The following is a 12,187-nucleotide window of genomic DNA, read 5'->3' on the forward strand; positions in this document are numbered from 1 at the left end:
TTCTTCACCACCCTATCCACATGAGATCCCACCTTCAGGGAACTATGCACCATTATTCCTAGATCACTCTGTTCTACTGCATTCAACGCCCTACCATTTACCATGTATGTATGTCCTATTCGGATTATTCCTACCAAAATGTAGCACCTCACATTTATCAGCATTAAACTCCTTCTGCCATCGTTCAGCCCACTCTTCTAACTGGCCTAAATCTCTCTGCAAGCTTTGAAAACCTACTTCATTATCCACAACGCCACCCACCTTAGTATCATCTGCATACTTACTAATTCAATTTACCACCCCATCATCCAGATCATTAATGTATATGACAAACAACACTGGGCCCAATACAGATCCCTGAGGCACACCACTAGTCACCGGCCTGACAAACAGTTATCTACCACTACTGTCTGACATCTCCCATCCAGCCACTGTTGAATCCATTTTACTACTTCAATATTAATACCTAACGACTGAACCTTCCTAACTAGCCTTCCGTGCGGAGTCTTGTCAAAGGCCTTACTGAAGTCCATATAGACAACATCCACTGCCTTACCCTCATCAACTTTCCTTGTAGACCTGCTAGTCTAGAGATTCCTTTCTTCTTAAGTAGTGGCATGATGCGAATGCCACCCTCCAGTTTTCCAGAACTTCACCTGAGGCTAAAGATGAAGCAAGTATCTCTGCAAGGGCCTCTTCAATTCCTTCCCTAGCAAGGTCCAAGGATGCCTTGATCAAGCCCCAGTGATTTATGCATCTTAATGTGCTTTAAGGCCTCCATTATCTCCTCCCTGATCATTTATGTGGTCCAAGACATCGTTTATTTCCTTCTCTTTAGCATCTGTCATTTTCTCCATGGTAAAAACTCGTGAGAAATATTCATTAAAAATCTTGCCCTTTTCCTGCATCTGCAAGTACAGACAAGCTGCTCTCACCCTAATACTTTTTTACTCAATATATCTATAAAATCTCTGGAGTTTCCTTAACTCTGCCTGCCTAGTCTATCTTGTGTGCTCCTGATTTCCTTCAAGTATACTCATATGCTTACAGTCATCAAGAGATTCATAGAAACGCAAACAGCACAGGAATAGGTCCTTGTCCACAATGTTGTAATGAACTAATTAATTTAGTAATCAAATGCCAAACTAAACTAATCCCTTCTGCCTGTACAATGTCCATATCCTTTCATTTCCTGCACATTCATGTGCCTGTCTAAGAGCCTCCACCACCCCCCCAGGCACCCACTATTCTCTGTGTGTGTGTGTATTTTAAACAGACTTGCTCCGTGCATCCCCTTTGAATGTTTTGCTCTCACTTTAAATTCACGCCATCTGTTATTAGGCATTTCAAACCTGGGGTAAACAAATTGTTCTAGCCTTTTCCCCCTTCCTTTCCTGTTTTGATAAAGGGCCTTAGCCCAGATGTCAACTGTTCCTCACCATAGATGCTCCCTGACCTGAGTTCCTCCAGCAATTTATGCGTGTTGCTCTGCAAATAAAGATACTGGCTGTCTACTCTATCTATGTCTCTCATCTTGTAAACCTCTACCAGGCCTCCAGTCAGCTTCAGCTACTCCTGAGAAAACAACTCAAGTTGGTCCACCCTCTCCTTGTAACACATTTCTTCTAGTCCAGACAGCATCTTAGTAAACTCCTGCACCCTCTCCAAAGCCTTGATATCCTTCCTGTAATGGGATAACTAACTGGATGCAATACTTACGGAGTGGCTTAGCTGGAGCTTTATAAAACTGCAACATGTATCCTGACTCTTGAACTCAATTCGTTAACTAATAAAGCAAGCATGCCATGTGCATTTTTAACCACCCTATCAACCTTTGTATCTACTTTCATGGAGCTATGAACTTGGGTCACACGATTCCTCTCCAAGTCAACACTGCTAAGGGTCTTGATATTAACAGTGTACTATCTCTTTGCATTTGATCTCCCAAGGTGCAGTACCTCACTCCATCTGCCATTTCTCTGCCCATATCAGTGACTGCAATATCCTGCTCTATCTTTTGCCAGTCTTTCATGCTGCCCACACCACCAATCTTCATATCATTAGCAAGCTTACTAACCCACCCGTCACTTTTTCATCCAGGTCACTTATATCACAACCAGCAGAGGTCCTGCAGAAACCATTCATCACAGAGCTCCAGCCAGAACAAGTCCCACTGACCACTACCATTTGTCTTTTAAGGGCAAGCCAATTCTGAATCCCACTGGCAGATGAAACTGAATCTCACTCATCTTAATCTTCTGCACTAAGGAAGTTCCAGTCTATATTAAGGAAGTTGAATTCACCCATGACAACAACCCTATTATTTTTATACCTTTCCCTATTCTGCCTGCATGCGTGTTCCTCAGTGTTCAAGTGGCTCTGGGAGGTTATGTAGTATAATCCTATCAGAGAGATTGCTCCTTTCCTATTTTTGAGCTCTATCCACTTTGCTTGATTCTGATTGCCTATACCGAATGTATGCCCCATCTCCACACATACTTATGTTAAAATTCAGGTTGCATTTTTATGATAATAAATAATTGTTAGTAATATATATTTTGTCTTTTTAGAGTGTTACATGCATTCTGTTAAAGTTTGGTCAAATCACATAAATCTGTTTGCTGAAACTGAGCTGGTTGGAGACAGATATTTGCTGCTTTATCTTTTGCCCAAATTACTTCTCTCAGTTTCAGCCACTGCCACCAAGTCAGTAACAGCGTATCATAAAGAATATTAATAGCTGCAAGTTCTTATAATTAATAAAAAAACATTGTTATTTCATGTTATTGCAGCCATAGATTTGCCCTGTATATTTCCAATAATTGCACATATTTTACAAGCTGTTTTCAGATTTTGTGTTTTTAAACCATTGAGTACATAGTTGGCACCATCAATATTTCTCTTTCAGGTGTTCTTTGTGGATCATGGGTTTAATGAGATGGTTGACAAGGCAAAATTATACAAATTAGATCAAAGATTTTGCTCCTTGAGCTTTCAGGCCTCAAAATGCAAACTGGCAGGCAAGTAAAACTTTACATTTTGTTTGAAAGAGTTCATGGTTTTCATCCAGTTCTGTATCCAAAATTAGCAGTTCATTTTCCTTCACTTCAGTGGCTAAGTTTACAATTTGCTCATTCTGGTACCATAATGTGCTAACGATGCTAAAGAATATTTATGCTGTCTTGATACCTTGACGTTGCTTTTTGGTTGTGAGGACATAGAATTATATTTCCTGATTCGTTCAATGTGCTCATATGAATGATAATCCTTATCCAAGCTGAAAATGATCTGATACTGCATTCAGATTTTTTAGTTGTGCAACTGCATTTTTGGCAATGCTTTTATATTTTCAAATAGTTCTTCAGTTCTCATAGTCATAGAGACTATGACTATATAGCACAGAAACATCCAGTCCATGCTGAACTATTAATCTGCCTAGTTCCATTGGCCCACACCTGGACCATAATCCTCCATGTCCCTCCCATCTACGTACTTATCCAAACCTCTGTTAAATATTGTAGTTGAACTTGCATCCACCACTTCCATTTGGAAATTGTTTCATACTTGCACAACCCTCTGAGTGAAGAAGCACCCCTCGTGTTCCCTTTAAATATTTCTCTTTACATCCTTAACATTCCTGCCTGTGGCCATCAAACTTTACAACTCCTCCCTCGGAGTATCAGACACCTCGAACCAATAGGCTGGTCCTGGACTTATTTCCACTTAGCATAATTTACATTATTATTATTATTATTATTATTATTATTATTATTATTATTATTATTATTTATGGTTTTATATTGCTATATCTTTACACTATTCTTGGTTGGTGCGACTGTAACGAAACCCAATTTCCCTCGAGATCAATAAAGTATGTCTGTGTGTGTGTGTATATATATGTGTGTATATTATATGTGTGTGTATGTATCTCTATATAAATATTAATATTGTAGAGAGAGAGACAGACAGACAGGATCATCATGGGTGTGGACTAAGTACGTCCAGAGGGGCAGATAGTTGGACAGTGTATCCATCTTTTGCAAACCCTTCAGTAGTTGCATAGACACCTGAAGAGTAGACCATCTGTTGGATGGAAGCGACCAACAGCTCTGATAGAGGCAGATGCCAAGTTGTTAAGCTCACCAATGGGAGGTGGTGCTTTAGCACTGCTGACCCAACACCTCAAGGGAGTCTTGATCATAAGCGGGCCGAAACTCCTGAAGACAGGTGGCAGATCAACTGATGATCCCACTGATGATAGCACAGGACAGTTAACATCTTAGTCCACACGTGTTTTTTCAATTCTGATCTACTGGGACATACCCAGTAGGCAAAACTAGCCAGTCCTGTTACAAACGGATAGGGAGACTGAGTTATCTAAGGAAGGACCTCCAGGCTGCAAAATACCAAGACAAACAATTGTTCCTTGATCTTTTAGTTTTGGTCCTTGTGGTTATCATACAGGAGGCTGGATGGGTCAGAGTGAGAGGGAATGATGAACGAAAGTGGCAGAGAACCTGAAACTGAGGATTATTCCTGCAGACAGAGCACAGGTGCTCTGCAATACACCTAGGCTGCATTTTTCAATGTGCAGACCCCATTGTAAACAAGCATTGCAGCGCACTTGCTTGGAAATAGACAAATGAGTAGCTGCCACAGCCAGATTACTTCTCTTCTTTTTTTCTATGCATTTATTACACATGAGTAAATTAAACCCTTTGTGTACAGAGGCCTTGTAGAAGCAAAACAAACACAAGAGATTCTGCAGACACTGCAAATCCAGAGCAACACACACAAAATGCTTAAGGAACTCATGAGGTCAGGTGGCATCAATGGAGTGGAATAAACAGTCAATGTTTCCTGCTGAGGCTCTTCATCCGGACCAAGTTCTCAGTCCGAAACATCGACTGTTTATTCCTCTCCATTGATGCTACCTGACCTGCTGAGTTCCTCTAGCATTTTGTGTGTGTTGCTCTAGTAGTGAAATAGAGTTCAAATGTAACCTTTATCATAAAAATGCTGGAAGAGTTCACCTATGAAATACAATTAATTTTTAGTGAGGATATGTTTGTGGATATAAGATTAGTTAAAATAGTGTTTATTTGTGTTTTAGGTCTTGAAGCATTCTGCAAAGAGCCATGTGTATTGGAATCTTTTGAACTCTTAGCCAGTGGAAAGATATTGCTGATGGAAATCTTAGAAAGGAGTGAGATTCCACTTGTTCTTTTGTATGATACTTCAGGGGATGATGATTTTAATATTAATGCTGCATGTCTGAAGGCTTTGTATGACAAGACACTTGAAGTGAATTTGAAGGTAAACTCTTTGATTTTTCTTATTGGAGCTCAAGTCCTACATTTCAAACAGTGTCACAAAAAGACAGAATATTTATTTTCTGTATTGCTCAAAGAGACAAACTTTGTTTTTCTCAGACCTTGAACTCTACTTTCACTCACTGGAATAATGACATTTCTGTAGATGTACACAATTGTATTTCAAAGTGCCTAAATATATTATCCAACTTAAGAATGAAATCTCACTTGGTATCTTCCTTTCCTTGTCATTTCTGGAATTTCTTCAGCCCACCTCATCCTATTCCATCTTCCCTACTCCAATCCCATTTCTTTCCACTTCCTCCCTTTTCACCTTTGTTGATTCTCTAGTATTGTGTTTGCTCCTCTTCTCTTTCCTAATTTGAAAGGAGACCATATATGAACATATTTTAGATTGATTACTATATCCAGACCCTGACATACGTACCACTGTCACCAATATGTACTTAATGATATACTGCTGGTGTTGCAAAAATATTCCACAGTGTTTGATTATTAACTTTTGGATGTTTAGGAATGAAATAAACTGCAAGTGCATATTGGTTTTGAATGTTACAGCTAAAAATTAAATGTAAATCAGAAAGATCAAAAAACCTATGCCATTAAGACAATGTTTACTGCTGGGTATTTTAATTCGTGCAAATTAATTCAAAGCCTTAATACTCTAAATGGTTCTGAATTTCTGTTACAGGAAAATGGTGTGTACCTTAATGTGGTAGTTACCAATGTCTGTTCAGATGGGACCATCTACTGTCAAGTACCTTCGAAGGGTTGGAACCAGCTCAGTGCCTTACTTGAAAAAGTTGAACAATATTTCAACTACCGTGTATGTTTCACTTTTAAACACTTGAGTATATGAAATATATTATGAACATGTGAATATAAGGATTGCTTTGCTCCTATGAGCTTGATTCAGATATTTAGCATGAATGCTAGATGTAATTATGAACTTTTTTAAAGGAAAGATAGGCTCGTCAGTCAGTCTCATTTTGTGTTTAAGATATTCTGCTTGTACTGTTCACCCTTGTCATCTGTAGCTTGTTCTTTCTCACTTGTTAACATCGTTTCTGCTATACCATCATTGTCTGCTCCATAGTTTCATTTCATTCCTACTCGACGCACTCAACTTTTTTTAAAAAACTAGTTTTGTGATAAGATTTAATTAAATGTATTAACTTTGCATGGATAAATGTGATTGGACAGAGATTGTTGTGGACATTGATCAGATGACAGAGCATAGCTTGTTACCAGGGTTCTGGACCCTGAAATTCTATGGGGAAACATGGGGACAAACACCACACCACACTTGGAATGAGAGGAAAAAGCAATGAATGCAAACATTTCAGTGTTCACCCAAATGAACTTACTCCCCAGCCCAATCTTACCTAGTGTATCCAGACAGGTGTGCCTGCCACGTGACAGCAGTGCCCTCACCTAGTCGGAAGGCACACCACATGCCAGTCAACATTTCACCCCTCCCAACTAAATCAATGCACACTTAACCATTGGCCATCTTAATTGGATTAACCTGTCTAGCACCAAGCCGTTGCCCCCCGGTGAATCACCTAGGCTGGACCCACCAGCCCCCTGAGCTATAAAGGGTGCTACATGTGCTTGGCTCGCTTTCTTTTTGCCATCCTCGAGGGACCACCGTGTTTCACTTCGGGCTGAAGAGTGCAGTACAGTGCTGGAGACACGTGGTGAGCTGTGCATTGAATAGGGTTAGGGAAGTGTTTATTGTTGTCCCTGTAACAGAGAGCTGTGCCTGCCCATAGTCAAGGGGTGGCGGGTATCATAGTTACTTTTCCCTTGCTTGTATGTGTACCTGTACTCTGTCCCTACACTGTTTTCTGGTGTATTGTACTGCCAACCTGACTTTTCCCATGCTTGTCTATTCTAAGCACGTTTGTGTGAATATTATAGCCACTTGTGTTGTTCCCAAGCTCTTCTCCCCTTATAAATAAACTCATTATTAAAACTGTGTGTCCAGAGCCCTTGCCTTTGAGACCCAAAGAATCTGGCTCATTTGCATCACAACACCCATGCATGTTCTAAAATTTAAAGCAAGGGAACACAGCTTGAGCCACAGCAGTAGGCATGTGATTGCATGGCTGTCAGGTTGGTTATATGAAAGTGGGGAGGGGCAGGGTGAATATCTTTGTTTTGATGCAGTTCTGGTTTGAGTGTTTAATTTTTAACCTCATGTTTTAAGGACGTTTGATTTTGTAGATTTTTTTGGGTTAATAGCTTTTTATTTAAAGATTCTACAGAAACTTTTAAGGCACTTATTGTGATATTTGTGTCTTTAGTTTGCATGTTTGCAAGTAAGAACATGAAGCAGGCTTGACTGCAAAGTTACTTTTGCATACTATCAGTTGGGAAGCATTGTGTTCTTCCAAAAACATTGATATTCACTTTACTTTGAGGGTTTTTCTCCCTCAGCAATTGATAGAGCCGTCATCACACATCCTATTTGTCCCTGTACATCTAGTGGGAATCTTGTCTTCTGATTTTAATTCCTCTATAGGTAGAAATACATAATCTATTAGTAATCAGTTTGTTTTTATTGACAGGAAAAATTAAATAGTATTTATATTTTTGTGCAGTGTTTGGGACCATGCTACGATAAAGGCTCTTCATCCTTGCTTGAGCACTACCAGGTCAGCTTGTTCATAGGATATAAAATATATCCCATACTTGCTGATTGTGTATTACAATATTTAGATTCTGAATTTGCATTGTGTCCAATTAGCATTTTCACTTTTAGTGTGTATCATTTACTCGAGTAACTTGTTTCAGAATCAGTTTTATTATCATTGACATGCCCTGAAATTTTATCATTTTGCAGTAGTGGTACAGTGCAAGACACAAGTTACTATAATTTACAATATATAAATAAGTCAGAAAGTCAATAGTGCAGAACAGGAATAGTGAGCTAGTTTTCATGGATTCATGGACCATTCAGAAATCTGATGCAGGGGAAGAACTTGTTCCTAAAACTTTGAGTGCAAGTCTTCTGGCTTCTGTACCACCTCCCTGATGGTCTTAATGAGAAAAGGGCATGTCCCAGGTGGTGAGGGTCCTACTGACAGGTGGATAAAAAATTTCTCCATTAAGCATTCAAGAGAATGTGATGGAGAGAGCTGGTCCCATATCAGTGTAAAACTCAAAAGGAAGCTGGCAATAAATTGTTCATGCCAGGTATCATGTTGATCACCTTGAATACAACCTGGTCTACTACCGCACTGTACATTCTCCAGCTACAGAGATTAATATTCAGAAAGTAAACACTTCCAATTTGTATTAGTACCTTGACATCATTATGCTTCAAAGCATCTTGTTTTATGAATGTGTATAGTATTTACAAAGGCAAAGTTCGAGGAATGGATTTTCAGAATTCCTAATTAAACAAGATTTTGAAATGTAACCATTTTTGTATGTGAAGAATATTGCTGGGAAAAACTCAACAAAATATGGAAAGAGAAAACTTTGTTAATTTTAGATGGAAACCAGTTCAAACACAGCCTTTAGTGCTTCACCTGACCTTTCTCATTCCTTTCATTTTATTTCGGGGAAAGAGGTTTTGTTAATTTTATTTTATTTTTGAGCTACACCATGCAGCCCTTTGAGCCATTTAGTTTCTTTTGGAAATATTGCTGTGGAATATCATGCATCTAATTGATCAGACCTGTTATCTGCCAATCTGTCATCCTATTAAGAAGATACACATGGTTTACAGTACTTATGGAGGGACGTCATTATGGTATACCAAACATCAGTAATTTGCAGGAAGTTTTGATTTAAGGAGGGGAATTCTAATTCATGCTGCTTCCATCTCTTCACAATTCACTCAAGGAATTATAGGAAGAGTAACACCTCTGCTTTCCCATTTTGCAACTACTTCTGCAGAGAAGAGCAGGATTAAGCTAAGATCTGGTCTATATAACTGAAAAATTCCTTCTTTTTCCACCAGCTTTCAGCTACACTTAGGTTCATATCCTGTCCTCTAGCCATAATAAATTATTTTGATCCAATTTCCAAATGGAGCCAGAAGGTTACTGTTTCTTGTTATTTCATTTGGGGATGTTGATTGCTCATTTAGTTCTCTTCTATTTCTAAGAATAGGACGTGGGCCTCTTTCACATCCTCTCCCAAATGCATAGTGAACATTGATTTTTAGAAATTGTTCACCCTCATTCCTGTAAATTAATGTTGCTGTGCTGCAGCATCCAATATTTTCTGTATATTCGTTTATCAGTCAATAGATTTCCAACTAATGTGCCTGTTTCAGAGTTATTTCATTCAAATTGGGCTAAGCAATCAAATGTTGGATGGCTTATATTTGTGTCATCCTTGTCACTTAAACAGCGTTGGCCAAAATCAGACAATTTACATTGATCAGTTTCCATCATCGTTGTCACTTGCTAAGCTGATGCTTGGCTTTTAAAATAGATGTTGATTTAAAGTTGACTTGGTTTTTTTGGTATCATTGATTGTAGAGTAAGTAACGTACCCCTTGTTCTTGTGTACTTTTTGATAAATTATATGGCAATAACTCAACTAAGTGTTAAAGTGCAGCTAATCTACTCACCTTCAATCTACATGTTTTACACCTTTGCTATATGTCTATCTACTAATGCTACCAGACTTCAGTGGAGGGAGGAATTCAAATTCCCAAACTACTCAATGCATGGAATAACTTTTGGAGAAGGAAATGAAAAGATTGGTCTTTAAATTTTTTCCATTTTTGTTGTTTAAATAATATCAATATTTTAATTTGCTTAAAAGATGTAACAGAAGACTGCACATGTGAATTAATAGGTATATTTCATTGGATAATTTGTACTGCATGTAATATGAAAAAGGTTATCTTTGAATTACTTCTCCAAAATTATAAGTTCATTTTTCTGGCCTTGTTTAATTACAGCAACTCACATCAGAATATTTCGTCTCATTACCTTTTTGTGGTAAGCGTTGTTTAGCACGATGGCGAGGAAAGTGGGCACGAGTAGAGGTAAGTTTTGACAGTTAATATATATCTGAATCTTTGATTTTTCTCTTCAATAACATCTCTGGGAAGTAGCAAAAGTTATTTAGTGCCATTTTCAAATATTACCCTTTCCCTCTTAATATTAAGTATTAATTTGTGTTACGGTTCCTAAAGGCTCATCATGTGCATTACTTGTGTCTGAGCTATCAAATGTTAACAGGCTATTTATCAATTTACCATAGATACTACAGCATCCTTGCAGCAGGCTCACTGCAAGGATACTGAATAGAAGTTCTAGTTTCTGGTTACCATCCCTCTTCTTCGTTTATATTCCAGAACTCAAGAATGAGACGACATGACTTGGGCAGCTTATTGCACATGATGCAGTTTTATTGTCCTCAGTAATTTAAAGAATTTGTCATTTAAGTCAGTGATGTTAGTACAGCAAACATCAGACCATAACAAAATGACCGAAAAGGAAAGAAATTAATTGATCCATGATGCCTGGCCCTCATCATAATTTCGTATACATAATGGCTCTTCAAGCCTTTACTCCATCAGTTTGATGAGCCTCTCACATTCTGCTTTGCAATAGCAGAAAAAGCTAAAGAAGGAGGTGTGACTGTGTTACTCTTACTGTTTTTTTTCAAAAAAAACCAAACTCCCTTAAACCTCAATGATTTAAAACTTTTTCTGTATGTCTTGTGGACTAAATATTCCCTCTATTTATATAAAAAATGCCTTCTGTATAATGTGACGTTTGCCTCGGGGTATAAACCTCTCTAACCATGTGGGCAGTTGCCATCAATCATAGTGGCCAACAGCACATTCCTGAGTGTCAATCTTTTGAATTCTAATAATCCGTCTGAACACTATGCAGGTGTTTTGTCTGTTTATCTATACTGCTCCATTATAAATAGGCTAAGGGACTTGGATTCATCTGAGTAATGGAGCTTCGATAAACTAGGAGTCATTTTGTATATCTTTTCCAAGGCTTATATACCGCTGGCCATAAATTACACATGACAGTCTAGTTATGGTGAGAATGCCAGTTGGACTGTATCAAAATAACTTATTTTTGTTTAGACTGCTCTATTAATGTATTTTCAATGTTGATCATAGACATTTATAAAACAAAGTAATTTTTTGTGTTATTTGGTGTAAAATTGGTAACATTTGCTGCTTAGTATGTTTTTTGTTTGATACTGGTCACTTCTGTTGATGACTTGCTGGTTTGCTGGTTCCTCGAATCATAGAAACATAGAAAACTACGGCACAATACAGGCCCTTTGGCCCACTAGCTGTGCCAGCTTCAGTTTTGTTCCACTTTGCTGTTTAAATATTCTGAGTTTGCCAGTTGGTACATCATTTATGATATATAAAAGAACTACAACACAGAAATTGCCCACAAGCAGCAATGGGCCAGCATAGTGGCACAGCTAGAGAATCCACTGTTCTGCAGCGCCAGAAACACAAGTCAATCTTAACCGCGGATGTTCTCCACGTGAAGTTCGCACATTAACCCTGTGACCACGTAGGTTCCCTTCAGCTGCTCCATTTTCTCCCATATCCTAACAGCTGCACATTGCTTGTTTAATATGCTGTGATAAATTCCCCTTCACTTGGAGGTAAGTGGCAGAACTGGACACAGTTGATGAGAATTTGTGGAGAAATGTGTGAAAGAAGGAATAACTGTAGAATGTGTGGTTGAAAGCCAGTGGGTGGAGGGCCTGTTTCTGTGTTGTATAACTATGACTCAATCTAGTGTGTTTCTCGCTATGTCCTTCTTTCATTTGTTCTTTAACCTATTATGACTTAATTGGCAACATTAAGTGCAAAAAAAATTCCAAAGTTTTTTTTATAT

At 38.4% G+C, this 12,187-nt stretch overlaps 1 protein-coding gene across 3 annotated transcripts in view; it reads left to right on the top strand.

The window, feature by feature from the left end:
• Nucleotides 1–12,187, top strand: part of LOC132394191 (tudor domain-containing protein 7-like) — a 137,687-nt gene that overhangs the window by 108,534 nt on the left and 16,966 nt on the right. For 2 of the 3 annotated variants that reach the window (XM_059970033.1, XM_059970031.1), the window contains exons 9-13: nucleotides 2,909–3,020; nucleotides 5,114–5,316; nucleotides 6,025–6,159; nucleotides 7,940–7,993; nucleotides 10,261–10,347. In XM_059970033.1, the coding sequence (XP_059826016.1) occupies nucleotides 2,909–3,020; nucleotides 5,114–5,316; nucleotides 6,025–6,159; nucleotides 7,940–7,993; nucleotides 10,261–10,347 (591 nt within the window). The remainder of the gene's footprint in view (nucleotides 1–2,908; nucleotides 3,021–5,113; nucleotides 5,317–6,024; nucleotides 6,160–7,939; nucleotides 7,994–10,260; nucleotides 10,348–12,187) is intronic. The other variant, XM_059970034.1, reaches the window with a different exon arrangement.

Source organism: Hypanus sabinus, chromosome 5 (genome assembly GCF_030144855.1).
Source record: "Hypanus sabinus isolate sHypSab1 chromosome 5, sHypSab1.hap1, whole genome shotgun sequence".
NCBI classification, from domain to species: domain Eukaryota; kingdom Metazoa; phylum Chordata; class Chondrichthyes; order Myliobatiformes; family Dasyatidae; genus Hypanus; species Hypanus sabinus.